Raw genomic sequence first — 27,879 nt, forward strand, 5'->3', positions numbered from 1 at the left:
CAAGAACAGTATCAGAAAGATACAAATACCCGCAACAATGATCACAGCAACAACTTGGGTGCCCCGCGGTTTTGCGGCCGAGTTCCCCGTTCGCCAAGAGGTCACAGAGGAGGAGTATGAGCGCATTGCAGACCTTGCCCGCCTGCAGCTCGAGGATGCGCAGGAGGACCTTGACGATGCGCGCGCTGAGGCTGGCGAGGAGGGGAGCAAGAAGAGCAAGAAGGGCGAGAAGGATGCCGTGGAAATGAAGGATGCCGATGAGGATAGAGAGGACAAAGAAGCGTCAGTATTTATTGCTTTTATATATTTAAATTTGAATTGCTGATTTGAGTGTGCGGTGGTAGGATCGATGATGACCTCAAGGAGTATGATCTCGAGAACTACGACGAGCCTACAGAAGAGGAGAAAAAGACGGGTGAAGGTATGGGGGATCTCTGGGGATATTGTGAATGTCCATAAATTGGATAACTAATACTCTTTCCGCAGTCATGGGCATGTTTGGAAACATTAAGGGTTTAGCATACTACCAGCCCGGCGAAGCAGATCCATACATCACCATAAACGACGTAAGCCTCCTCCTTACCTGAATTCTAACCTCCACCAAACTGAATATCCTCACGATTCCAATACCCCCACTAACACTCCCCTAGGCCGAAGACGACGAAGAGCGCGAAGAGCTCCAGATCTTTCCCACAGACAACCTCCTCATCGCCGCCAAATCTGAAGATGACGTCTGCCACCTCGAGATCTACGTCTATGAAGATAGCGCCGATAACCTCTACGTTCACCACGATATCATGCTGCCCGCAATTCCCCTCTGCGTTGAATGGCTCGACATCCCAGTCGGCAAGAACCTCACCAACGCCCCCAACGCCCGCGGCAGCTACGTCGCCGTAGGTACCATGGATCCCGACATCGAAGTCTGGAACCTCGACCTCATTGACACTCTCTACCCCAACGCTATCCTCGGCGCCGGCGGTGCCCCCGCCCCCACCGAAATCACCAAGAAGAAGAAAAAGAGCAAGCGCAAAGCCCCCGTCGCGAACGACACCCACCACATCGACGCCGTCCTCTCACTTGCCGGTAACCGTCAGCATCGTAACCTTCTTGCCTCAGCGTCAGCGGATAAGACAGTGAAGCTATGGGACCTCAACACCACGACCTGCGCCAAGTCATACTCCCACCACACCGACAAGGTCTGTGCCCTCGCATGGCACCCCACAAACTCCACCACGCTGCTGTCGGGATCCTATGACCGCACCGTTGTGTGGGCAGACATGCGTGCTCCGGACGCCACGCCCCCGCGCTGGGGACTCGAGAGCGATGTCGAGGACCTCAAGTGGGACCCGCATGACAACAACTACTTCTACGTGTCCACCGAGGGTGGTGCTGTACACTTCTTCGACACTCGTGTTCTCCCGGCGTCACCCGCCGCCAGCAGGCCTGTGTGGACGCTACAAGCGCATGACAAAAGCGTGTCCAGCTTTGATATCTCGCCTGTTGTGCCTGGGTTCCTTGCGACGGGATCGGCGGATAAGACTGTGAAGCTGTGGAACACGCAGACAGAGACTGGGGGCCCGTCGATGGTGTCGAGCCGGGACTTGGGAATGGGAAGGATCTTCTCTACGAGGTTTGCGCCAGATGCGGAGGTTGGGTTTAGACTGGCTGTTGCGGGAAGTAAAGGCGCAGTGACCGTGTGGGATACCAGTACCAATGCTGGTATTAGGAGAACGTTTGCCGGGCGTGTTGCGGCGGTGGCACCGGTCGCGGAAGGGGCAGAGGTGGTGGAGGATAGGCTTGTGGGCGTGGAGGAGAGTAGTGGGGAGAGTGAGAGTGAGGATGGAGAGGGAGAAGATGATGGCGAGGATGCAGGTCCGGATGGGTGGGAGAGTATGGACGAGAAGGATGATTAAACCCAGGTTGGGGTGGGTCCGTGGGAGAGGGATTGTATATAGTTAGCTTCTTTTTTAGTATTCCATAGAGTGAAATCAAAAGTTTTTGCGGTCTTCTTTATATTCTGACCAACATTCATACCTTAAGACATCGTAATAGTATATCCACACAAGTGGGTGGCCAGTGGGTCATGATGTCAAGTACGTCGTAGTGGATTTTCATAGCAGGGTTAGGTTTCCCTAGCCTGCTTTTTCCTCACTTCCTCAAGTATTACTTCCGGCCCTTGACAGTTGTGCGGCGGGTAGTCTAGTGGGTAGATGCCTTGTTCAGCTACACCGTGTGGGTTGACGAACCACCACGACCGAAAGGTTGTGGGTTCAACTCCGGGGGTGGGAGTGGTGCTGTGGTTATATACCTCGCCCATGGGAGACGGAGCCGCTAGTTGGGCCCAGATCGCCGTGGAGGGGTATATGGCGCAGGAATCACTTTTTGTGTATTTATTTCCTGTTTTTTTTTTTTTTTTTTTGAGAGGCCTGAGAAGGAGGGCCTTAGTGGGGTATGTGTGACATTGATTGGAGCTCTCTCTGGCCCGTAACCGCAGCTTCATTACATGTACCGCATTAATTCGTCTCGACGGCCGGTCATACAGGACGTTGAAATTCCCCTATATGGTTATTTGCCTTGAATACGCCCCCCAATCTCCCTCATGCTGACTAGAAGAGGCAACTTAGACGTCTTGTGTGACCGGCCGCTGAGACGAATTAATGCGGTATCTTACATGTAGCTTCTCTCTCAGGAACCCCTTCCATACGCTCGTTCTACCAGACTTGACACAGATGAAACAATGAACAAACATGTGACGATTTAATTTTACCAGTCCCCCCCTTTTTTTTTTTTTTTTTTTTTTTTTTGATTTAGGATGAACAAGTTAAGTTGAGCTGTTGCATACATGTGGACTTGCCAAGCAAGATTCAATCCACAGGATATCACTCGATGCTGCCAAGACCTCACAACCACCCCTAAAAACGAAGATAAAACAGCACTAAGAAGATAAATCTGCTCGTCGACAAAAAAGAAAAAAAATTCGTTGACGGGTTCCCACCTGGGGCGGAAGTTGCTACATCTTTGTATGTATTTACATCCGGAGGGGCTTGAATGTGCACATATAGATGCCATGCATAGTAGATTACACGGAGCCAAAATAAAAAAATTAATTACATATAGGGTAATAAACTTTATCCCAGAATGCGGTAGTCTTTGATCATAATCAGATGCTATAGAATGGCATAATCCCGTTATAATATTATAATGGTTCCTATTCTAGAATAAATTCTAGCTTCTAGCTGGTCTCCTCCCATTACTGCGTACTCTTGTAAATACATATAGAGATTTGTAACAGGGAATGCGGATATGGGGGCATACATCCATGTATTGGGTTCCGAAGTGCTACGTGTAACATTGTTTGAACGGGAAATGACTGATTTATTCTGTATCTAAGTATCTACTAAATACATGTAGTTGTCACCATCACAGCCCAAATTTGATTCTTCCCGCTTTAGTTTGCATTCGCCTTGTAGACTGTAGTTGACTTGTAGTATTTGTAATCGACGTGTAAATTTCAGTCGGCTTGTAGTTTTTAGTCGATTCTCAATTTGTAGTCGACTTGTGGCCGAGATTTTTTACTGCAATGCCCGCCACCAGGCATCTGAAGAGTTATCAGGCCCAGATTGTGAGATGGAAGAGCTCACAGAAGCTTGTAGGTGTTCGTCGGTGATGGCAGCAGATACGTCAGCATCTTTGCGGACCTCAGAAGACTCGATCATCTCGTACCCCTCCCCATCCATCTTGCCCGCCTGGGGTTTGTTCTGGACACCAATGTTAGGGGTCAGAGTATTGGAACTAGTGATGCTGGCTTGAGACCGGGCGAGAGTCCTGTTGGCGCTGCGTTGTCCACGGGCGGTCTCTCTCTCTTCTTGATTCTGGCGATCCGCTTGTTTCTTCAGGTTCATGTGGAGGCGTCTTTCTTCAAACTCTGCTGTTGACTCCTCCTTGGAGACGGACTCTTTCCTCTTGCGGGTGACGGGTTGCTGAGCGGGAGACTCCTTATTGGGGGATGGCTGAGTGGCGGACTCTTGAGCAGAGGGTTTCTGAGTTGAAGATCCCTGTGCGAAAGAATCCTCTCTTTTCCTATCTTCCTCTTCTTTCATAGCCTCTCTCACGAGCTTTTCTGGATACCACAAGAGCTTTCCGTCGGCGCTACGCTGCCCCTGGGCAATCTCGGTGTCTTTCTGGATCTGACGGTTTCGCTGTTGGATATGTTTCTTGTAGAGACGTTTATCTTTCAACTCTTCTGCTGCTTCAAGCTCCTCGGAGGCAGACCGTTTCGCCTGCTCAGTAGAAGCTCCTTCAGCTAAAGATCCTGCAGTGGAAGCCTCTCTTTTTCTAGCCTCCTCTAACTCCAGGGCGTCTCTTTTGCGCTTTTCTGACCACCACAGGAGCTTTCCGTTGGCGTCGCGCTGTCCGTTGGCGATCTCGATCTCTTTTTGCTGTTGCCTCTCCGCTCGGCGTTTCCCATTGAAGATTTCACGACTTTCTTTATAACGGGCCATTTGTTCCGGCGTCCAGCTCTGCTGCAATTTAGCTGCTTTTGACTCGGGTTTTGCTTTACTCATCATCTGGATGGGGGTTTCATCGACGGGAGATTCTTGAACCAAAGAATCTTGGACGGGGGACTCTTGATCTTGGGAATTCGGGGTGGGAGACTCCTGGTCCGGAGAGTCTTGATTTGAAGACATCTGAGTGGAAGATTCGCCTTTTTCTCTGGCCTCAGCCTCTATGGCTGCTCTTTTGAGCTTCTCTGGCCACCACAGGAGCTTTCCCCTAGCGTCGCGCTGTCCATTAGCGATCTCAATTTCCTTTTGTTCTTGTCGCTTCTTTCGTTGCCTCTCATTGGAGGTTTCACGTTTTTCGTTAAAACGGGCTAGTTGCTCCGGCGTCAAAGTACTCTTATATTGAGCTAGTTTTGATTCGGGTTTTTCTTTCGGCATCTGGAATAGAGAAGTGTCATCGATGGGAGACTCCGGGGCTGGGGGTTCTTCGTTTGGAGGCCCCTGATTAGAGGATTCGGCTTCTTCTCTTTCTCTAGCCTCAGCCTCCATGGCTGCTCTTTTTTTGACCTTCTCTGGCCACCACAGGAGCTTTCCTCTAGCGTCGCGCTGTCCATTAGCGATCTCGATGTCCTTCTGCTCTTGTCGCTGCTTTCGTTGCCTCTCATTCTCGATCTGACGTCTTTCTTCGTAGAGGATCAGCTGCTCCGGTGTCAACGTCCTCTTGTATTGAGCTACTTTTGTCTCGGGCTTCCCTTTCTCCGGCATCTGGAATATAGGAGTTTTATCGATGGGGGACTCTTGAGCTGGGGAATCTTGAGCTGGGGAATCTGGTGCCGGGGACTCCTGGTCTGGGGATTGCTGTGAAGATTCGGCCATTTCCCTGGCTTTGACTTCCAATCTCAGTTGTTTGAGCTTCTCTGGATACCAAAGGGACCTTCCCCTAGAATCGCGCCGCCCATCGGCGATCTCGATTGCTCTTTGTTTATGTCGCTCCTCACGGGCACGCTGAATGCTGAGTAGCCAACGAATCTCGGAATGAACTGTCCGTAGCCGCAGCTCCTTAGGTGTGTACTCCCTCGTGTATTTGGCCACTCTTCTCTTGTGTCTGGGCAGGTCCTCCAGCCTCTCGGCAGGAGAATCAGTAGAGAAATCTGGGATGGATAACTCTGGAGTGGGAGATTCTTGGATGGGAGATTGTTGGGTGAAAGACTCTCCTTCTTCGCCAGCTTCTACTTCAATAGATTCTTCGCCCACGTCTAACTCTATTTTAAGCCGATTATATTCACCTCGTAGGCGTGCAATGGTGGCGTTCTCTTTGTCAGCCCGGCATTGCTCATTTCGTTTTAATTTTGCCAGCCAACGCGCTTCATTTCGTTGGACCAGGGCTTCTTCTTCTGTAAGCTCCCTCTTCTCCTCTGGAATATCCCCTTCTTTCTCTCCACCTTTCTCTTCTTCTTTCTCTCCCTCTTTCTCCTTCCCCTTCTCTTCGTCCACCTTTGCTTCATTCACCTCCACTTCGCTTTTCTCCCCCGGTTCTTTCACCTCGCCCAGCTTATTGTTCTCGGTATCCGGAGTGGGAGAGGCATCGTTGCTCACCATCTCTTCGTTGGTTGTTGTCTCTTTTTCGGCCAATCTAGTAAGAGCATCGGTTTCTCTCCTTTTCCGATAGCTCTTGCGAGAACTCTCATTTTTTTTAATACGGGCCTCTTCGAGTCTTGCGAGACGGAGATATTCTTTTTCCTTGAGATAGGCCTCTTCATTTTTTTGGACACGAGCCCTCTCCTTCTCTCTTTCAGCAAGAGCCTGTGCTTGGGCATTAGAGGACTCGGCGGGACTGTCCGAGATTTGGTTGGCAGGAGGGAGATATTTGGTTTTGGTCCGCCTGGGGCGGTCTGTTGGCCCCATCTTGGTTATTGCTGTGAGATGGGGAGATTTGGGGGGGGGGGGAAAGGGGCAAGAAGGTGAGTTTTAGTGAACTTGTTGTATTTGTACCCAGCTGAACTTTTGGGGGGAGCGAAGGAAATACGGTTGTTTTTTTCTGCCGGAAAAATGCCAAGCCCCGGAAATCAGCCATGGGGTGCGTTCCTTAGAAAAGTTCGGAATAGAAACCCTTCGGGAAATGTCTCACATCTTGGTAGCATCGCTTTCATGCTAATCACCAACGTAAATGATGGTGGGAGTGGACCTCTTGCTGTTGCAGGCCTTGAGGGGGAGTGTATGAAGCGGAGCAATCAATGATTGAAGGGATCGAGTGATGCCTCATGATCCTTGTCCTCCTGGCCCAATCCTAGTATGTACATAATCCATCTATGATCTCGAGACTGAAGCTTAGAAAAAGCTTTCAATAGTTCTATGTACGCATGTAATGGCCCTGGAAGAAAAAAAAATAATATTGTTCATCGTGGAATAACACCAATCATAATTAATGAACTAAACAAAAACAAAATAACACCAACCATGGATTATCACTCGTTTAGTTGGGCTCTCAAATGACACCGGGGCTAAGCATTGCATGTGACTTTTGGTTTTACTTTATAGCTAGTTACATGTAAATTAGTACTTACCTACTAATTTCCCTCGAACCGATTCTATTCCTGAAGGGCGTATATAGAACATCGCGTTTGATATAAGTGGGTATCGACCAGCTGGCCATGAAATTATAAAACTGCCTGGACAGCCAAATCCTTATTCTGAAGAATCATGCAACCGAGAAACTCAAGATCTTCTAAATTTAAGAAAAATTTGTGAGGTCCTGGATTTGATCTTTCGGCCATTTTTCCTATCAATCGGAGGCTGTAGAGTGCTGTAGCGAACTGGCGTTGTCACACATGCATTGTAGGTCTCTTTTTACCAAATCGACACCCATATTTGTAAATATACACTTATAATTATTGACATGAATTTCAGAAAATTCTTTATTCCTAACTACCAAAGCAAGGCTGCCACTCAAAATTATTTCAATATTCGGTGCACGCATTAGAATAAAGAATCTAGACTAACTACATACAGTGACTACGTATAATTTCCTTTGGGAAATCGCAGCATTTTCTCATTTTATGCAGGTTTATTATAGATGCTGCACTATGTGTGGTTTTTTTGACATTGCAGATGAAAACTCGCAATGCCTAGGATCTCTAGAGCCTAGATCTCATGATTGCAATTGCGCTGTTTTCGGGAACGGAGCACTCAAGAGTCTCCGATCACCTTATCCCCAGCATGGATAGTACCTTGTGCCTCACAGCCTCCACCCCCTGCGCCATGGACCTGCAAAATTTCCTCACTTTTGACCACCACCTGTGGCTCCGCCTCTACCTCCCCCTTCAGTGCATCCATTTTGCCAGCAGTAAGACCCATCCCCGTATTCCTCGCTTCTCTTTCTGCCTCCCGCTTTTCCTTCCGAAACTTCTTTAACTCCACAATAAACGCCGCTTGCCCAATCGCATCGCAATGCCCAGCAGCAACCGCAAGAGCACGCAAACTGTTCCTATACCGCGCCGTCCTAGCTCTTTCGTCCTTCCGCACCTCGGTGAGCGTGTCTGGGCTGTAGGCAGACCGGGGCCGGAACTCTTTGAGACGGCCGGAGGGATAGCGCTCGCGGAGTTCAATTGGTGGCTTCTGGATCTTCATTTTCGAGTTGGGGCGTCGCTTGAGGGTGGGAGTAGAGGTAGGTAAGACAGTGTCGTTAGGTGGCTGCTTAGATTGGGCAGATATGTCTGAGACTGGTGATTGCTGCAGGGCCACATCTTGCTGTAGGTCGATTGCCCCTTCCCTCAGGGTTGGGTCCATATCTTCCACTGGGGTTGAACGCATTTTCCTATACCAAGATGCGAGTGAGTGCGAAGACTTAGATACGATACATGCATAACATACCTATAACATCCGTTCAGGTAGTGGCTGGGGGTGGGGGTGAATTTTCTGTATAGCTGTATACCAGACGTCGCTCAGACCAAGACTTTTAGTGAGTACTGGTGGTATGGTGAAAGTTTAGACTAAAGGGATGGGTGAGGAGAGAAGCGGGATGACTGTATTTGCTACTCTTTCCACTAGCCCTCAGAGCCTGGAGACGCATAAAGACGTTCATTCTATGAGGCCAAGGTTATGTTGCATCATTTATAATCACTCGGATTTTGTATTTTAGTAATCTTCATGGACATGGAAGTGGGCAGTTCCGCAAAGTTTTGATTCATTAGACGTGAGAGGACAGAGAACCAGTAGTATGCTGCTGCGATGTAGCACCCCATCAGGTCAGTCCACCGGCCTAGAATTCCTCTTTCGTGATCGATTCCTACCACTGTGACATGTCAGCATAATTTTCGATTTCTAAACATGATAGTCACGGAGACTAGCACTTAGTGTTTTTTACGACACTGTTTGAGAAGAATTAAGATACGTTCCCCTGTCTCGTCTTGTCAGTTCCAGATCCCTTAATTCGGGGTCAATGTTTGTAATTAGGCCAAGGCCCAGCAAAAAGGCTTCTATACCTCTCCTTTAATCCTGCTATTCAGATGTTGACCGATAAACGTTTTTAGACTCTTGGTCTTGCTCTATGATGCTTGAGGATTTGGTACAGCTCAGGAACGGCTAGCATAGTGAAAGATCGGGGAGAACTGGGCTGGTGAGCAGCTTGATGCTAGTAGGGGATGGGTACGCGACTAGAGAGAACTAGGCTTCCTATTAACGGCTTTACTACTAGTACTTACAACACTATAACCTAGTAGATTTCAAGCGGAAAATATCTGGTGTCGAGCTATTTGAGACAGACTTTAACACGGTTTTTTTTTATAGTGGAAGTATCTGAATATGGCGTCATGATCCCACGTACTACCTAGCCCTCAACCGCTCCGCTTCCAAACCTGCCCGATATCCTAGTTAAGATCGCATACATCTCACCAACAATACCTACTTCAAAGAACCACTCCAGACTTCTGAACCTATCTTGATGTTACTGATACAACAGTGGTGTTCCAGGCTTAGGTACGGGGCGAATCAATGCTCGAGAAGTTCGAATGTTAAATGAGGAATTAGCTTCATGGTCATGATAGATTATCACTCACCGAGATAGCGTAGAAAACCTAGGATCAAGGCACAATCAAATCCACATCCTACTTTATTCAAAGTAATAATTGTTAACAATATTATTCACACAGATCTCCATTTGTCCTTTCCGAGTGGTCCACTTAATATATTGGTGTTAAGATTGGCACGCTCCTCAACAGTACTATAGAGCATAGAGTATAGTCATAATTGGTTTTCAACTTCCCGAGCAGCTATGGCAACAGAATGATCACCATGAAAAATTTATAAGTTAGAGAAAAGACTGTGTTAATCGTTATATATAACGCTAAGAATAAAGAAGAATACTAAAATAAAGTTAACAATCAAGTGCTACTGTCGTACCAGACCAACAGATCAACCATTTGATGGTTCCTCGTCATCGCGATTTTAAGCAAGGAGATTCCTCGGGCTGTCTCAATATTGAACTTGGCTCCATGACTCAGGATGGTGTGAACATGCCTGCTGAATCCTCTTATGACCGCTTTCTCCAATACGGTTTCACCCTCAGCATCCTCCAGCTCAGCATCGGCTCCACCATCAATCATTATCTTATACAACTGCGGATTCCCCGCAGCCGCAAACAAAACTGTTTGGCCAACCTCCAAAATCCTGTCAAAGGGCTCCGTAGCCGCCAACAACCGAAAATTAACCTCCGCCCCACCAGCAACCAACAGCTGACAGATCTCGGCCGCATGTTGTCCCGGTGCCGTTAACGCCTCAATCAACGCAGTCCTCCCATCCGCATTCACCACATTAACGTCGGCGCCCCACTTCAGCAGCAATGAAACCAGACCTGGAGAGGACCCGCTTCCTCGGCCCAGAGCTGCCCAGTGCAGTGCCGGTTTGGCCCGGTACATGAACTGGTTGCTGAGGCGATAGAGGTTCGGATCTGCACCTGCGCTGAGCAACACCCGGCAGATGGCCATGTGCCCGCCAATAACGGCCCAGATAAGCGGTGTATAGCCGGCATTGTCGGTACAATTTAGTGCGGCGCCGCGGGAGACAAGAAAGCGTACCATTTGCAAACCACCATTACAGGCTGCGATTGCGAGTGGTGTGCGCTGGGTTTGGGCCTCGGGGCAATTGATAAAGTGGCCAAGGGCAAGAAGGTAAGACGCGAGAGGGATATGAGAGCGCTGTGATGCCCAGATGAGAGGAGAACTACCATCAGAAGGATAGGCAGCATATTCGTAAAGAAAGAATGTGTAGGCCCTTTTTAGAGCTGCTGAGGTACGAACGAGGGATCCAAGATCATAAGGTTCCAAGTTTTTGGCAATAAGGGCGTGAATCTCGGGAGGAAGGAATGAAAAGCCCATGATAGGAATTATGCAGTTGCTTTTTTTTGTACGTAGCGAGCGAGCTTCAACTACTTTTTTTGTTTGTTTACCTCTCGAATGTAGGTGGTTGTTTTGGCCAGTGGTGACTGGGGACACCTACAAGGGTCTCTTAGCAACTATGGGTGAAAGTACAGTGAATTTAAACAAAACAATACGTTTGTAAGGCTTGGATTAGATTGAATGGGGCGGCAAATTATCCACCCAAGAGTAGATACACGATAAGCTGTGCACAACGCCAGTACCAATTAACATGTCGACCCCAATTATTACAACTACACTTCACTTCAAACATTTCCTAGAGCTCTCCTTACTCCCTCCACTCTCTCTCCCTCCACCCACTTCAGAGCTTGGGTTTTGACGCATAGACCCATGATTCAGATAGAGGAGGGAGTTGAGCGCCAAGAACCGAGTGATGGCCCATGACCAAGAAACTCAGCTAACGAGTGACCATGACTCAGTGCAGACTTGAGATTGAAACAAAATGTATGTGGATAAACTTATAGATCGATTGTAGAAAATACTCGCCCCCAACTCTCGTGTGAGTAGCTACCTACATCCCCTCCACTCTCGATCCCAATAAACACGACTAATGGTCATGTTTCTGACCGAATTATAAAAATACCTGCTGTCCACTTCGAACGTTTACACCATCTAAACTAGGTAAAACTCACCGCAGCCCACTGATGGTTGAGTGCTTCTACATGCAATGTAAATCAGAGCATTTATTCATCGTTCAATATCGGTGATGTTCATGAGCATTCGTGGATGGTGAATGTTTGGGCAAGCTAAAAGGGCATCAGAGTAGCGTTTCCCTTGGTGTAAACCGTGCCTGCCAACACCTCTTAAGGATTTAAAAGCCATATCATGATTACATCCAACGAGGCAGGCACCGGGCGATATCATGGCTTCTCTAGGTCATGGAAAACTGCTTTTATTTCTTTCATCTACACTTGCCCCAATTACAAATGGGATTGATAAATAAAAAAAATATAGGCGGACATAGAAAAAAAAATAAAAAAAATAAAAAAATAAAAAAAATAAAAGAAAAATAGAATAAAAAAGAAAAGACTCCAGAATAAAATAATTGTAATGATGACTAAGATATCTTATCCGCATAAGTTGGCATAAAGGTGGGGGCATAAGTTCGTGTTAAACATGATAAAAAAAGACATCGCCGCACAAGATTACCATGCCGGATATTTGTCCGGCATGTAAAGAAATAAATAAAGCAACCCAAAAATTTTAAGTCCCACCCCTGGCCACCAACCTCTTCAACAACAACTGCTGTCTGTCGGCTTCTCTCTTCCCAATCTCTTCCAGCAACCTCAATTCCTCTTCAACGTCCGTACAGCCACCTTCCGAGTCCGTGTCATACCCTTCATGCGTTACCACATCAAGCTCTGTGTCTGAGTACGGCCTCCACTGCTCACTCACGCTTGGCTCACAACTCTCAATTCTCGCCTGCTTCTTAACCTCGATCTCCTCATTGAAGCTCCTCTCCATCGCATGCAACTTCTCGAGCGCGAGCTGCCGCCTTTGCCTCAACGCTGCAGTAAAAGGATCGTCTTCGCCCCATGATACGGTGGAGGCAGAGTATATACTGGTCCTATCATCGTCGTCATCTTCATCATAGTCCGTATCATCTGGTTCTGTATCGTCTTCTTCGAACTCATCATGATACAGCTCCCTCTCCCGGCCTGAAGGGTCGTTCTTAGTGATCCTCGCCATCCTATTAGCAGAAGCTAGCGCCGGGGGCACCGCAAACGCGAGCAGCTCCTTCGGAGGACGCAAAGGCGTTCCCCGTGTTGAGTAAGATCCCTTCGCCGATAAGCGCTCATGCGAGTGATTAGAAGCCCACTCTTCGCTGACAGCTCCACGTGCCTCCATCAGACCTGCGCTACCGTAGCGCTTGGCAGGAGAGCGTTTCTTGAGCATTGATGCGGGGAGCGGTGACGCGCTGACTGTTCGCCGGAGTTTTCCAAGCTGCGGTTTCGATGTTGAGGGTGTCGCAGTGGCTGCGAGGCGGGTACCCCATTTCTGGGCGTTTGGAGAGAGTGGCGGGGTGGGCAGGCTGGTTGCCCAGTACATGGTTCGGAGGAGGGATTGGGGGAATAGTGGTAGTGGAGATTTATGAGGCTGGTCTTTTTCTGGCCTAGAGTTATGAGAGGTTGTGGAGCCAGGGCGAGAGGTGGGGAGAGGTGTGTGCGCGGCCACCTCGAGGTTGATGCCGGACTCTCTTACAGGTGCTGATGATCTCCGAGTGGTACGGGAATCGAGGGTGTCTTTCCTTGCCAACGAAGAAAAAGATAGTGAAGTGTCGAAGCCCGATTCAGACTCTGTCCCCCATCTTTCTTGTTCTTTCCGGCTCTCTCTCTTCTTTCCTGTTCGGTTTGCGGGCCCTCGCTTCAAATTTTTGGATGTTGCTTTTTGTTCCCTCGATACAGGGGCCTCATTTGGTTTTCTTTCGAATCTTCCGGACGATGAAGTGCTAGCTGTTGTGGGTCGAGGAGCTTTCAGTTCACCACCGAATTGGTCGGAGTCCAGACCATGCCGTTGTCCTAATGCTGATCTTCTGGATACCCTTCGCGAAGTAGAAGAATCTTCACGCTCAGTTTGTTGCTTCTTCGTGCCTTTGGTGGTGTCATCTACGTCACCTCTACCTCGCGATTTCTCTTTAGGTTGTGGGGATTGTGCGGGACAGCGTGCAACAATTGCGTTTACACGTGCCGAAAGATGCTCTAAATAGCCAGGCGGCACCGAAGAGCTACTAGACGAAGTAGAGGCCAACGTTGAGCGACTGTCTTGGGTAACCTTCCTGGATTTCAAATCTGAGATCCTCGTTCCCGAGAAATCACTTCCCCGGGTCAATCGGCCCTTAGAGGAGCCCACCTTATCCGACTGAGACATAGCTCCGAGAATACTACCATCCCACCCCGAGTCCTTATCGTCTGTCGATATCTCTTGGTCCTCCAACTTCGTTGTGGGGAGTACCAGCACTGGGTGTTTCTTCTTCGATGTTTGCGGTCCTTCCATGCTGTTTCCGGCAACCTTCTCTACTTTGTGCACAGACCTCGAGATTTCCTGGGGTCGTCTTTTAGTTCCGGGTGTTCCCGATCCTACCCCAACTAGTAGTCCCCTTTCTCCAACATCAACGAGAATCTCAACGGTATCCCTGATAGCATCAAGGTCCTTTTCACAGAACTTGCGTAGATCTAGCCTCTCAAGTTGTCGTCTCTTTCTTTCCGTTAAATATCCATTCCGGCTACCTGCAATGCTACTCACAAGTAGCTTCATATTCCTGAGCTTCGTTGCAAAATCGGGTACGGTGACGTCCACAAAGGGCACACGCTGGAAGGTTGGATTGGTCTCATAGAGAGCTACAAGGAGCGAAGGTGTCACATCGAGGAGATTCGTCAGCCTCGGAAGGCTTTTGGATGATAGGAGTGTGTTAAGGCGATAGAGGAGGGATAGGTCTGTCGAGGATAGCGGTGGTTAGCGGTAGCAATCACCAATTTTCTTTTTGAGGGGGCTATTAACCGTCTGGAGATTGATCGGAGAGGTAACTGTCGGAGAGAGAATCGAGACTTGTACGGTCGAGATTCTTATCGATGTTGTTTTTTAACATCTCCGAGATTGAACCATGGAAATGTTAGGTAGTCGGTCGGTCGAGCTCGTTTTCTTGCCTGCCGGGTCTCGAGGTGTTGTTGTCGTTCGTTGGCGGTTGCTAACGCCACGCTAATGCGGGCACTGCCTAGTGGAACCGACCAATCAGCGGCCTCGACCATCCTTGTAACGATTCCTTCAATTCCTGATCGATTGATCGGCCGGTATGAACGTATTATTATTAGTGCTTGTAGCTACTCTAGAGAGCACCTATTCGGCTTCGTTTCGCTACTAAAATACAAGCAATTCTCTCATAAGGTTTTGATCGATTCAAAAACTTGGCACAAAGACCGGTCCCCTTCGGCCAAATTAGGGGTAGCCATGAGCCGGGCCAGAGTGGGATGTTTTAGTGTTGAGCTAGAGTACCTACAGCACTTTCTGGGTCCATGGCGAAACTGTAAGAATACATGTAACTACAGTCGCAACTCGATATGCCGGATTGCCAAGATTCGAAGGATTTCATACGGGATAGCAAAAAATCCGGGATAGCAAATTAATTTTGCAGTAAAAAAAACCAAAACCCCAGAGGATTTCGTACGGGATAGCAAGGGATCCGGCGTATTGAGATCCGGCATATCGAGTTGCGACTGTACATGTAACAAGTACACATATAGAGCGACTTTTGCAAGATAAGGAAAATAGATGAAGTGACTTAGACAGCAAACTGACAGGCCCTGAATCTTCCTGTCAATAGGACAATACCGCCTCGATAAACACGATTGTGTGACTACATATAATTATGATAGGCGGGACCATATCAACGGAGGAAACAGGGCAAAGAGCGATAATCCTGATCTTGCACAATTTATCCGGCTGGTTTGGTCATTCGTCATTGACCCAAAAAATACTGTACCTACGTCTCGTACAACCCAAAGTACAATAGGGTATGTACAACCTGCCACAGACTGGTCTTATGCATGCGCAGCTGCAATCACACAAGACACCTCGCAACCATGATAGGTGCATATGGTTGATCGCCGGAAGTGATCAAGTCACGCAGGTACATTCATATTAAAGTGAGTTTTTGAGATCTTCCTCGCTGGCCGTGTTTCAATTCGCACGAACAATGCTGAAAGTGCTGAGAGGCTGGTGTTACGGTAATGAAAGGGCAAGGATTATTACACCCTTTCGTAGATCATCTACCAAGCCTTACATACCGCTCGCCTCAGAGGTTACCAGAAACCGCACCGACTCTATGTGATACAAACACAGACCGCTTTTTCGATTACTGCTTTCGGCTCTTAATTATTCTACCTCAATAATCCCCTTACTAGCGAAACTAGCGAAAGCAGATGCATCAAAGACGTGGAGTAAATCTCAAAAGTATGGGTGTAATATTTGGTCGTTTTCTGAACGCCTCATTGATATAGCAAGCGCGCGGAATTGTTTGTAAGTGAATTAAGGGGTGAGTCTAAAATTAAATAAAATGTTAACGAATAAGAAGCTTGTGAAGGTCTGAGATTTGAGAATACATAGTTCCACGCCGAAGCTCTAGCTTTAGTTCCAAGGTCGATAAAATTTGGCTGGGCATCTCAAGAACAAAACCTAAAACAATAATAAGTACATGTGATTATAGATATCAGGGCAAGGGCTCTATCTCTTGACCATAAGATTGAAATCAATGTATGTAGGGACACGTTCCACCATGAACTGTAAAGCGTTTTGGTGCTTTATTGTTTTCTTTTGCTTTTGTCTTTCCATATAAATCTATATAAGGGAAGTATTTAGGCTCGGGCAGGAGACACAAAGAAGCTTCTAGTTGATAAATCCATATAAAAAGAAATTGATCCCGTCCATCTGTGCGCTATTTAAAACCAGAAATCATAAGGAAAATACAAGGTCTTATTTTAAAGCCCTCTAAAACTCTTTTCTTCGCCCATCTCCTTCGGTTCCAGCGGTTTCTTCTTCTCCTTTCCCCATCCAAACTTCGTTGCCAACTTCCCATATTCTCCCCTCTGTCTCTCCGTGACACTGGGCCTAACACCACACCACGCACTCTCGAAATCTTCCCATGTGACCCGGACCTGTCCAACAGGAACACTGACCACCTCGCTACCCGAGCCAATATCCTTTAAGCAGCTCTTGCGCAGCGCACTCACACTCGCTTCTCTGACCAGAGCTGCTAGATCAGCTCCCGAGAAGTTCTCGCAGCGGGCATCTTCACCCAGCGCCTTGAGGTCTACGTTTTCAAGTGGACACTTCTTTGTAATTGTTCCGAGAATGTCAACTCTCTCGGCGGGAGTGGGGAGGTCAACAAAAAGTGGTTTGTCGAGACGTCCAGGACGCAGCATGGCCGGATCAATGACGTCAGGACGATTGGTGGCTCCAATGACATAGATACCCTTCCTATCGTTCAATCCGTCCAGCTCCGTCAACAAGGTGTTCACCACCCTCGCACTACTTTCTGACAGAGCCTCGTCTCGTCTCGGGACTAGAGCGTCCAGCTCGTCAAAGAAGATGACGCAAGGAACACTTGCCCTTGCCCTAGAAAATACTTGCCGCACAGCACGCTCAGACTCTCCGACATACTTATTCAGCAGTTCTGGCCCACGGACAGATATGAAATTTGCGCGAGACTCATTGGCGACGGCCTTCGCCAGGAGGGTTTTACCGCACCCAGGAGGTCCCCAGAGGAGTACTCCGGTAGGTGCTGTGATACCCACTGAAGCGTATAGCTCGGGCCTTTTAATTGGTTGAACGATTGCCATCTGCATTTCGACGCGGATAGGGCCAAGAGCGCCGATGTCAGCCCAGGTGACATCGGGAACGGTGGCAAAGCCTTCACGCTTGGAAGAAGGCTGGATCTTGGGGAGGGCGGTGAGGAAGTCAGGTAGAGTTATTGTCAGAGGTTCGAGTTGAGAGGGTGTTAGTGTTGAGGGGTAAGCTTTTAGGAAGCTTTGAATGATGCTAGTCACGGGAGCGTTTTCCTCATGAGGGAGTGTCTCAGTGAGAGGTGCGGGGACATGAGGTTCAACGTCAATGTCCATTCCGTCGGCAGTAGTATTATTTGGCGTGATTTTAAGGGCTTCGGTGCCGGGGTTGGTGAGAGGTGTTTTAAGATTTTCAAATATCCGCTTCATAGCAGATGTGCCAGCTTCTGCAGTAAGAGAATTGAGATCCGCGCCTACAAAACCAGGTGTCATCTTTGCAAGGGCCGCAAAGTCGAAATCGCCACTGAGGCGAAGTTTTTGGGATAATACCCGGAGAATTCTGGAAATGATCGTCAGTGCATGTTTTCTAGAAAGTCCGAGTGATGAAATCATGATTCATACTTTTCTCGCCCAATTTCATCGGGCACATTGAGACAAATTTCCCTATCAAATCTTCCTGCCCTTCTCAATGCAGGATCCAAGCTATCGGGTCTGTTTGTGGCACCGATAACCATGACAACCTTTCCACCAGTCTTTTCAAGTGTAAGATCGTCCATACATGTCAAAAGTTGCGCAACGATTCTTCGTTCCATCTCCCGCTGTGCGCTCTCTCTTTTTGGTGTAATAGCATCGATCTCATCCATGAATACCAAACAAGGTGCCTTCTCCCGTGCCTCATCGAAGAGCTCTCGGAGCTTCTTTTCAGATTCTCCTGACATTCCAGACACTATCGATGGCGCCGAAACTGCCAGGAACGGCAGACCTAACTCTCCAGCCATGGCGTTTGCCAGCATTGTCTTTCCACATCCTGGGGGGCCGTGGAGTAGGACACCTCTAGGGGGCGACACACCGGTGTGGGCGTAGACCTCCGGGTGGGTCAGTGGCATTGCAATGAGCTCGAGGAGATCATTTATTATGTCGTCGACACCGCCGAGATCCTTGAGTGTAATGTTCTTTGGGGGCGTGCGGTCTTCTGTGGAGGTGCTTGACGCTTTTACTCGCTTCGTGGTTTCGCCATCCTTTACGGAACGTTCCTTACGTTTTCTAACAGGCGGGGTAGCTGTTTCGGGGGCTACAGAAGAGGCGCGCTGGGTCGCGGCGGGGGTTGTAGAGGTTGGGGATGCTGTCGACTCTACGGTGGGGGTCGTAGTCGTTTTTGTGTCCCACATATCCACAATCTTCTTATTGACCGCATTTGTATTCTACCAGCAGTCATTAATACCTTTGGCACATAGAGTAAGTTCGACCCGGGGAGTATTCTCACTGTGGGTTCCATAAGCCCCATCTCATTCAATCCCTCGAAATCCGAATCGATCTCGTCTCCGTCGTCCTCTTCGCCCTCCTCTCTGAGAACCTCAATTGCCTTTTCGATCATCTTTTCTACGTTGAGCTTCTTTTGCCTCGGTAAACTTCCATCTGCGACGATATACTGGTACAGCTTCGTTACTGATAATCGTAGTTCCCCCGAGCTCGTTCCATTCTGTTCTTCTGCGAGCGCTACCTCGTCGACATACCGGCGGACTAGAACCAAGACCTTCTTCTCGAGGTCCTTCGTGAGGGATCTGTAGTGCGGCATTATTTCCGAATTTCTCGAGTGCCCGTTGCGCTGAGAAAGCAAATAACGTCGCCAATGGTAAGATGTCGCTTTCCCAAAAAGTTTTCTGTGGGCAAGGCAGCGGCTCTAGCTTGGTGTGGAGCGTGCATGGTTTAGCCCCACGCATCTTCACGTGACACATGCATGAAAATGTTTCTTCCTCAAAAAAAGTTATCACTAAGCCTACTACTACCACAAAAGAACCAACCATCTCCCACTCTTTCAACCACCAACCCCAGAACATATAATAGCCAAAGATGGCTGTATCAGCGAACTCGGTGTCGCTCTCGGCTCCATACATCATATTTCCACTATCCCAACCTCTACACCAAACCCGTGCAAAGGATAGAGAGGGTGGCACATACCGTGTGTGCTTCACCTCGTCCGTCGAGTCCACAAAGAAGCGAAAACGTAATGCGCAGGAGATTGCGGTCGCAGTGGATGGAGAGGGCGTTAATATCTACGATGTATGTGCCAATTGACCTCTCCATTCCCCTGGCTGTGGGTTGTTGACGGGATTTCTTTTCCTTTTCTCTCGACAGGTTCGTGCTACGCAGGTAATATCTACATATGCGCTGCCGCCTACCACAAAGTTTTCCTGTGCGCCTACGTCCTCGTTCACCCGCGGGGGAAAGAAAGCCACAGCTTTTGGGAGGAGGACTTATGCGGCTGTGTCAAGTCCTAAGAGGGAGATCCTTTGCTGGGAGGAACAGAGTGTCTCGAGCGATGACGACAAAGCTGAGGCAATCAATGTCTTGTCTCGCGGGTCAGACTCAAGATCTGACGTAGTTTACCTCCAAGATCTGCGGAAACGAGGAACAGAGGGCGGCTTGGTTGCCGTATATGCGGATGGATATGTGCGCTGTTTTTCTTCGGATCTAAAGGAGCAGAAGTGGGAATTTTTGGCACAGACTTTGGGTGCTGCGAAGAAGGTGGCAGTGGTATTTGCGGCGACCACTACTTTGACCGTGGCGAAGAAAGCGCTACTGAAGGATCGTCTGGATATTGTGCTTCCGACAGCTGTACCCACTGAGGAAGAGGCCCCCGAGGATGCAGTTCTTTTCACCGTGACCCGTAATGGATCTATCTTCGAGGCAAGGGTTTTTACAATTCCCACTATTGGGGAGAACAAAACCCCTCGTGAACTCCTAGTGCTCCCTCTTCCAGGCACCGCAGACGAAGAACTCGCATCCTTCTCAATTCACTTCCCCACTGCGACACTGGACCTTCTCACTACGGAGAATCTAACTACCTTCTCACTCTCAGCTACAGTTCCGGCAGTGCTATCTTCCCTTAAGATCGCATCCAACTCTAAAGACGATCCTACTCCGTCCTCTCTGCTTCGAATCTCTTCATCAACTGTACTGGTTGCCACCAATGAGGATATCTCACTTTACGATACCAAGTTTACCTCTCTACAAGCCCGCGTCCCGATACAACCTTCCACGGGTGTTAACACCCCTGCAACATCACGCGCCTCAACCCCCGCCTCTACCGTTAAGGGCGGTGTTGCACTATCTTCATATCTGCCAGATCTAGACCTCGCAGTTGGATATTCCCAAAACGGTATAGCAGCAGTACAGCTCTCCCGCGCTGGTGTTAAAGGAGATGCCCGCAAGTCCGGGTTGCTCATTGACTCTCTCTGTCGTGGTGTTGGTGTCGATGCTCCTGCAGACGTGAACAAAGCGGGGCGAACTGCAGCAGCAAAACAAATCGCATCAAAACTATCGGCCGAGAAGACGAAGATGGATGCTGCATTGGCCAGACTTAAAGATGCAAAGAAGGACCTTGACTTGGAAGCATTCGAATCCACTTTTGCAGAGTACGTAAGTATCAAAAGGAATATGCAGGATGTGGATACGACCATGACAAATGGTACCTCAGCAAACAACGCGCTCCCGGAGTTTTTTGCCAAGACTACTTTTAAACCTTTACTTCACGAGTTCGTCAGCACAATCATCTCCCTAATATTTGAGCCATCTGGGAATGAGGTGGGAGGCCTAAAAATCACTTTCTACCCACCCAATGTTGTAAAATACCTCGCCGAATCTGGAAATCTCTCCAGTGCCCCTCCAGGGCTAGTAAATGCACTCGCGACCTACGATCCTACCCTCCGTTCCCTTGAATGGGCACTCTCAACAGTTTCCGAGTTGAAAATTACCGAAGTGGCCGCTGCAGTCAGCACCGCGCTCCGCGCCCCAGAAGCTGAAGAAGACCTTGCACTTAAAGTCATTCGCTCTGAAGTCCTTCGATTAGCCCTCGTAAGGCTCGACACATTCCCCGCCTCCTCCCTCATTGCTACTTTCAAATCTCAATTTACTGGAGACGATCTTGCAGCTCTCATAACACTCCTTCGCGGCGAGCTATCACTCTATGATTACGAACACGATGATGACTTTGATGCCCCAGAAGTCGCCGTCAGCATCAGTGACGTTGGCATTGCGTCATCCCTGCTCACCGCTGCCCTTGACACAGTCGGCATATCCGGCCTCATCCTTCAAGACGGTGCCGACTCCCTCGTAGGCTCACTCTATGAGGAAGTAACAGATGCCGTAGACGCCGTTGAAGAAGCTGCTGGTTTGAAAGGAATATTGGAGGAAATGTTCCGCCACGCTGAATGGTCTTCCCCATCTACTCTAAAACGGAGAGTCGAGATTAGAGGTACCGCTCCAACTGCTCCTCCCAATGCTCCTGCATCTATCATGGAAACACCGAAACGAGAGGGTGGGAAGGTGCCTGAGACACCTAGCATGCAGCTTCTCAGGAGTGCGATGAAAGCACGAGGAAACGTGAGCGTGAGGAAGGGTGCATCTCCAGGGCTTCTCAGGACTGTTTTGGAGACACCTCGCCCATCTGAGAGGACTGGAAGTAGTGCTTTATTACCGCTTGGGCTGTCGCCTGTACCATTGGGCCGAGAAAATAAGGTAGAAGGGTTGCCTTTGGAGGTAGGGAAGAGGGAGACAGATAGGAAGAGAGCGAGGGAGAACGGAATGAGGAAGAGTTTGGTGCTAGGTGTTTATAGTGTTGAGAGCATGGTGATTTAAGCAGTAGGTGGCCTTGGCATGAGGACAGGTTAATTGATTTACACTAGTTGGGGAGTCAATAGATAAACAAAAGCATGTGAAACTTTGGGTAATTATGTAGATTCATATTTCTTTTTCTTTCTTTCTCTTAAAACAGCCGAGCTTATGCTCCATGATATATCCTCGGCGATTGATGTGCTTGTGCCTTTCGACATAGGTGGTGTTAAGTGAAATACAGTAAGGAAAAGAGAGCATAAAAGGAAGATTACTCACCGTTTCACTTTCTCAAAGCTTTGAAGTGCGGCCTATCGAGGATGTAAGATTGCACATACGATCCTGATTTGACAATAATATCCAAACATCAACAGTCACTCGATAGGCTTCGAAATCTCAGTAGAGAGTAGCGTATTCATGAGGCATCACTCGTGTCTTGGCGGCTTCCACAACAACTGCTTTTCTGGAAAGTTTAATTTTGGGTACATACTTATAATGCGAATCGCCCATGTAGATAACCACTTTGAGGTACTAAGTAACATGCGCGAAAATTGACATGGCCAAGACAATTAACATCTTATCTCATGCTTGATTGTTAAATCAATGGTGTCCCTCATCTACGTACTCCGAGGAGAGCCATATAATTCAGTTGCATGGGGGGAAGAAACAAGCCCGAGCTCCCTTATAATAAGCGGAGTGCATTATCACCGCCTTAAGTAGCCCAGCTTACAGTATGCCTTTCTTCACTGTCTTGCATCTTTGCTTATGTGGTCACTATGGCAGAGGGAATGAAAATAACACTAATTCGCTTGCTAAAATAAAAACGCGCATGATATCCAAATGAGAAAAAACACGCCCAACAGATAAGAAATGAATACAAAAGACAACCGCTCTATGATCCATAATCTCCACTTCATCAGACAGAAACATTGAATGTGATACCAGTCACTCCAACATAGCTGCTGCCTAAAGCCACGATGATAGTGCGGTCTAACACAAACCCCCATGATATACCAAGACAAAAGGAATTGAATGGAGTGAGAGTAGTACATAGGAAAACAGTTGAAGGGAGAGAGAAACTGGTAAAAGAAAAAAAAGGCCACAGGCACCGATCTTAAGGATAAACAAGAAAATATTGTGTTAAGAGAAGGTTACGAAAGAAAAAGGAAGACCTCAAAATCCCTGATGAACCTAACTCCTAGAACGACATAGAAAATAGTGCGTAAGTGCCGCTCCGTCCTAAATGTATCTTCCCATCACCCAACCAAGAACGCTTAAAAACACCCATCATCCCACTCTTCCGCATTCCTTACTGAAACGATTTCTCCGCCTTTCCCGTTCCTTGCCTCCTCACAATAACCCTCGCCCTTGTTTTTGTAGTATCTCTCCATAGGATCTACTCTTTCCTCATCAGCATCTCCAAACTCACTATCAGCACCAAACGTTTCCCAATTTTCACTGCCACTGCCACTCGTCAATGTTGTTGAAGAGGTGAGTGAGAGCTTCCGTGCCATAGAGTCTATAGAGCTCCCTGACATGTCCCTGCTGTGTGAGTTGTAGCCATTGTTTTGATTCGACGGCTGAATGTGTAGCTGCTTCTGGCGAACTCCCTGCCTAGGATCTCCGTCTTCAGGTGACACAGAGCGGATGCTGATTTCACTTCCAGCCCGGGCTCTCTGTAAGGTCTTGGATGGCTGGGAGAATAGCGACTGCATTTTCGGAGTTGTGATGTTTGACAACGGAGGCGTTTTACGCTTGATGGTGGAAAATCGACCAACAGTCTGAGTTCCTTCTTTTATATTATGGCTTCCCTCGGGCAATCTATTTTCCCTCATGGAAGCCTTGGATGGTGACCTATTAATACCATTAAGATTACTAGCACTGTTGCTGTTCGTAAGGCCTATACGATTTCCAGGGCCAGGTGTTTTTGCGCCCGATCTATGGACAATACTTTCTTTGGATGATGCCGTTGCCAGCGCTCGGCCTCCAGATCTACCGACAGTAGCGCTCATGCTGGCGCTGTAACCATGGGAAAGATTGGTACGATCTGCTGTAGGAGTCTTGGATCTCAAGGGCAATGCGCTTGGAGTTTTCGGCCTTGTAATTGGCGTTGTTGCTGTCCTTGTAGAATTGGCGACCCTCGAAAGAGGACGGGGAGTGGCGCCTGCTGTATTTGATCTCGGTCTTGCAGGTGCCGGTCCAGGCGTTCTAGCACCAGAGCGTGATGGAGGTGCGACACTCGAACTCATCAAAGTCTCAAGATAGTTCTCCCCTTTGACCGTGAATGGCTCGCCGTATTCGTCTTCCCATTGCTCAAGTTCTTTCTTCAATTCCATTTCAACTCGAGGGAGATCCTTCGCAATTCGTTTCCGCATCTTCTCTTCACGAAGGAGACGACTCGGGTCACGGGTCCCTCCATTTCCACGAGAAATAAGGCGAGACGCATCATTGGCAGTGGTCGCAAGTATCTCGCGATCTTCAATGAGGGAGCGGTGCTTGTCAATAAGGGTGATTATAGGCGAGCGCTCACTGTAAAGATCCTGCAGGCGTTGAATTTCAAGCTCATGGGCCGCAAGAAGAGCATCAGACATATCATCCGAGGTAACAGGTAAAAAGTACGATATCTCCTCTTCTGAGAAGTAAAGTTTCTCCCACAAGTCTGTGAGAGTTTTTCGAGCATCATTGACCCAGTTATGGAGATTCTCCTGTTTTAGGTCTACTAACCTGTCAAGCTCCTTCTCCAGCTGTAATTCCCATCTGTCAGCCATTGTCTACGCGCACTTGAATGATTATTAGCAAATCTTACCTCGCGGATTGTTTTTAGGTCGTAGCCTCTACGCTGAGCCAGGAATGCCTTTTGTTCTTGTGGATCGACACCAAGTTTTTCCCATAGTTCTCCAATCTCGATCTTCAGGTCCTCGATCTGCGCATTCCTCTTTTCCTTCTCGGCCAATAATACATCCTTCTTCCCCCTCAGATGATCTAGGTCATCATTCAACAGTCCCAGTCGCTCCGGCTGCGAAGTTCCGAATTCCACAACATTTCTATCGATCTGTGATTTAGGGATTCCCAACTCATTATATAAATTAATTATTTCTCTAGAGATGGATTGGACCGTCTTTGCACGCTGTGAAAATTCTTGATAAACACGCGTAAATTCTTCTTTAAGTTTCTCATAATAAGAATGTGAAAGGTCGAGCGAAGCGATAGCTGTGGGATCATTTGTCGCTGGGGGTAGAGTAACCTGGAGTGTTGCAGGCTCGAGTCGAGAGGCGTACTGTTCTAGTGCTTGCGATAATTCTTTTTTCAAAGTTAGCGCGACAGAACACATTAGAATTTAGAAGGTGCAGGGGGGCCTACTTCGGATGGTTTCGTATCTTTCGGTATGTCGCTTCTTTACATTTTCGTGTTTCTCTTTCAATCCTCGTAAACATTTGAGTAGTGGGGTCGTAGGCTGATCGTTACACTCGCTGGAGCTGCTTTTTCTGTCATCGAGCGATTGCTCCATCTGCCTTATCGAGACGATAAGCTTGCGACATTCTTCCTTCAGGTGTTCCTTTTCTCTATTGGTGGGTTATTAGCCGCTGTGCTTCAACCAATCAATTCGGCAAGGCGGGGTGGGAGGGGATGTGGGTGAACGCACTCGGCGACTAAACCCAACTGCTTCTGTAGCACCGTATTCAATGCAGAATAGACGCTTGCCTCGCGGGCGTCGCGCGCCGAGCTGGAAAGGCCGATTTCATCAAACAAACCGTGTAAATTGCCGATAGCTTTCGTGAGCTCGGCCTGCATCGAATTATTCGTGGAGGGATCCATTGTGTCGTTACGTTCGTTAACCAGGCAGGGCGGACGCAGCGGGGGAAGTGTTATGAAACAAGTGGGATGAAAATAGACGCGCAGATCGACTGTCTTGAAGCGGCGTTGGGCGCGTGAATCGTGAGAACGTGCGAAAGAGCGAAAGGAGAGAGAAACAAGGTCCCTGGTGCTGGTCAAGCCAGTGGATGATCAAGTGTCAAGCGACAGACGACGACGACGACGACGACGACACGCCAGAGGTAACAACAAAAGGAACGCAGAATGTAAGGAGAGGAAGAAGAAGGCGTCGCGCAGGAAGAATCAGGACAATATAAGATTAAAGACTGTGACCTCACAGCCCAGATGCTTGTGGAACACAAACAGTAATAGTAACAGGGAATTGATTGTTTGGCTATGTTTTGACGCGGGTGACGTCCTGTTGCCACAGAAACTGCCTATCGCAGGGATCGCGGCCTCTTTACCTGCCAATCCGAGCCAAGCTGAAACGTTTCAGCCCGTTGAGCCTCCCCCACTATGGCGCTCTAGTTTAGGTGCAGATCCTCCATCAACGACAAGTGTATTGTCAGCACGAACGGCAGCTTGTTCCAACGACATACAGCTCCCCTCATCTCGTGTGAATCAACTTAACTTTAGAGCGCTATCTATCAATACATCTCCAATTCGGGCTCCATCATGGAGGCTTCAGCTAAGAAACAGTTTGGTACGTCACTAGTACTTGCTCTGGTTGCCCACTTTGTACGACAGGCCTGGCAGAGCTAACTTCTCGTCTGGCTAGAGTTCGAAAACAGCATCGTTCTTGTTGACCCCACCAAGGACGGCATTTACACCTATGATGCCGCCGAACAAAAGTATTTTCAACCCCCAGCTTCCTGGTTTGACAGAACTTTGAATTAACCACCGTGCACAGAGCACTCAACGAGAAGCGGCCATGGAAAGATAATCCTAACTACTTCAAAAGAGTCCGCATCTCTGCCGTAGCTCTTCTCAAGATGGTTATGCACGCCCGCTCCGGCGGCTCCATTGAAATCATGGGCTTGATGGTCTCTCTTTCTCACCTTGGCTTAGGACCTCCGATGGTTGTTAACTCAGTTCCCGGCTACAGCAAGGAAAAATCGCCCACGAGACCTTCATAGTAATGGACGCCTTCCCTCTCCCCGTCGAAGGGACCGAAACACGTGTCAACGCGCAAGACCAGGCCTACGAATACATGGGTGCCTTTGACACCTCGGAGAAAGCTGTTGGGCGAGCAGAGAACGTGGTTGGCTGGTACCACTCCCATCCCGGGTATGGATGCTGGCTGTCAGGTATCGATGTAAACACACAGATGAACCAACAGCAGTTCCTGGACCCCTTCCTTGCGGTTGTTATCGACCCCGATAGAACCATCTCTGCTGGAAAGGTCGATGTGGGAGCTTTCAGGACCTACCCTGAGGGGCACAAGGCCAAGGGTGGTGACGACGACGGAGAATACCAGACCATTCCACTGAGTAAAATCGAGGACTTCGGTGCCCATAGCAGCCAGTAAGCTTTTTTTTTCCTTCTTAACCTTAAACCACTCAGAAGCCTCCCCCGCGCCCTAACCACCAATCCTAACTACAGATACTACTCCCTCGAGATCTCGCACTTCAAATCCTCCCTGGACGCCCACCTTCTCGACCTCCTCTGGAACAAGTACTGGGTGTCCACCCTCTCCCAGTCCCCACTCTTCACCAACCGCGACTACTCCACCAAGCAGATGCTCGACCTCTCGCAAAAGATCCACAAGACCGAGATGACGCTCTTCTCAGGCGCAGGCAAGGGCAACCGCTCCTCGCTGCTCCCCGCCGGCTCTAGCGGCGCCAAATCAAGTGGCTCTGAAGGCCAGCTCGACAAGGTCGTCAAGGACTCCAACAAGATTGCCAGCGAGGAGATCGCGGGCCTGTTCTCGAGCGTAATCAAGGATAGGATCTTTGGCGGCGTCAAGGTGGATACCGCTGGGAAGCCATCCCCCGCGTCTTCGGCTTAGTGGTTGTGGCGGTGGTGGTA

The 27,879-nt window shown here is 48.6% G+C and overlaps 9 protein-coding genes across 9 annotated transcripts; 3 read left to right on the plus strand and 6 right to left on the minus strand.

Moving 5' to 3' along the window:
* Positions 1-37: 37 nt before the first annotated feature.
* LAJ45_09719 (uncharacterized protein) lies at positions 38-1,913 on the plus strand (the record flags this gene model as incomplete). The annotated part of the gene is made up of 4 exons (XM_046119259.1): positions 38-282; positions 345-421; positions 487-566; positions 651-1,913. 4 exons carry the CDS (start codon positions 38-40, stop codon positions 1,911-1,913), a joined length of 1,665 nt encoding a protein of 554 aa, XP_045967581.1.
* A 1,659-nt stretch (positions 1,914-3,572) lies between these two features.
* Positions 3,573-6,407, minus strand: LAJ45_09720 (uncharacterized protein; the record flags this gene model as incomplete). Its single annotated transcript, XM_046119260.1, has 1 exon — positions 3,573-6,407. One exon carries the CDS (start codon positions 6,405-6,407, stop codon positions 3,573-3,575), a length of 2,835 nt encoding a protein of 944 aa, XP_045967582.1.
* Positions 6,408-7,688: 1,281 nt separating this feature from the next.
* Positions 7,689-8,312, minus strand: LAJ45_09721 (uncharacterized protein; the record flags this gene model as incomplete). The annotated part of the gene is made up of 1 exon (XM_046119261.1): positions 7,689-8,312. The coding sequence occupies one exon, from the start codon at positions 8,310-8,312 to the stop codon at positions 7,689-7,691; it is 624 nt and encodes a 207-aa protein (XP_045967583.1).
* Positions 8,313-9,880: 1,568 nt separating this feature from the next.
* On the minus strand, positions 9,881-10,873 carry LAJ45_09722 (uncharacterized protein; the record flags this gene model as incomplete). Its single annotated transcript, XM_046119262.1, has 1 exon — positions 9,881-10,873. One exon carries the CDS (start codon positions 10,871-10,873, stop codon positions 9,881-9,883), a length of 993 nt encoding a protein of 330 aa, XP_045967584.1.
* A 1,346-nt stretch (positions 10,874-12,219) lies between these two features.
* On the minus strand, positions 12,220-14,519 carry LAJ45_09723 (uncharacterized protein; the record flags this gene model as incomplete). The annotated part of the gene is made up of 3 exons (XM_046119263.1): positions 12,220-12,270; positions 12,329-14,367; positions 14,432-14,519. 3 exons carry the CDS (start codon positions 14,517-14,519, stop codon positions 12,220-12,222), a joined length of 2,178 nt encoding a protein of 725 aa, XP_045967585.1.
* A 1,885-nt stretch (positions 14,520-16,404) lies between these two features.
* On the minus strand, positions 16,405-19,003 carry LAJ45_09724 (uncharacterized protein; the record flags this gene model as incomplete). The annotated part of the gene is made up of 3 exons (XM_046119264.1): positions 16,405-17,767; positions 17,830-18,629; positions 18,692-19,003. 3 exons carry the CDS (start codon positions 19,001-19,003, stop codon positions 16,405-16,407), a joined length of 2,475 nt encoding a protein of 824 aa, XP_045967586.1.
* Positions 19,004-19,278: 275 nt separating this feature from the next.
* LAJ45_09725 (uncharacterized protein) lies at positions 19,279-22,065 on the plus strand (the record flags this gene model as incomplete). The annotated part of the gene is made up of 2 exons (XM_046119265.1): positions 19,279-19,488; positions 19,564-22,065. 2 exons carry the CDS (start codon positions 19,279-19,281, stop codon positions 22,063-22,065), a joined length of 2,712 nt encoding a protein of 903 aa, XP_045967587.1.
* Positions 22,066-23,312: 1,247 nt separating this feature from the next.
* Positions 23,313-25,854, minus strand: LAJ45_09726 (uncharacterized protein; the record flags this gene model as incomplete). The annotated part of the gene is made up of 4 exons (XM_046119266.1): positions 23,313-24,782; positions 24,845-25,338; positions 25,399-25,601; positions 25,682-25,854. 4 exons carry the CDS (start codon positions 25,852-25,854, stop codon positions 23,313-23,315), a joined length of 2,340 nt encoding a protein of 779 aa, XP_045967588.1.
* Positions 25,855-26,526: 672 nt separating this feature from the next.
* On the plus strand, positions 26,527-27,859 carry LAJ45_09727 (uncharacterized protein; the record flags this gene model as incomplete). Its single annotated transcript, XM_046119267.1, has 5 exons — positions 26,527-26,554; positions 26,630-26,702; positions 26,762-26,894; positions 26,957-27,375; positions 27,454-27,859. The coding sequence occupies 5 exons, from the start codon at positions 26,527-26,529 to the stop codon at positions 27,857-27,859; spliced, it is 1,059 nt and encodes a 352-aa protein (XP_045967589.1).
* Positions 27,860-27,879: the final 20 nt, after the last annotated feature.

Source organism: Morchella importuna (genome assembly GCF_003444635.1).
Source record: "Morchella importuna strain M04M26 chromosome Unknown Morimp01GS038, whole genome shotgun sequence".
NCBI classification, from domain to species: domain Eukaryota; kingdom Fungi; phylum Ascomycota; class Pezizomycetes; order Pezizales; family Morchellaceae; genus Morchella; species Morchella importuna.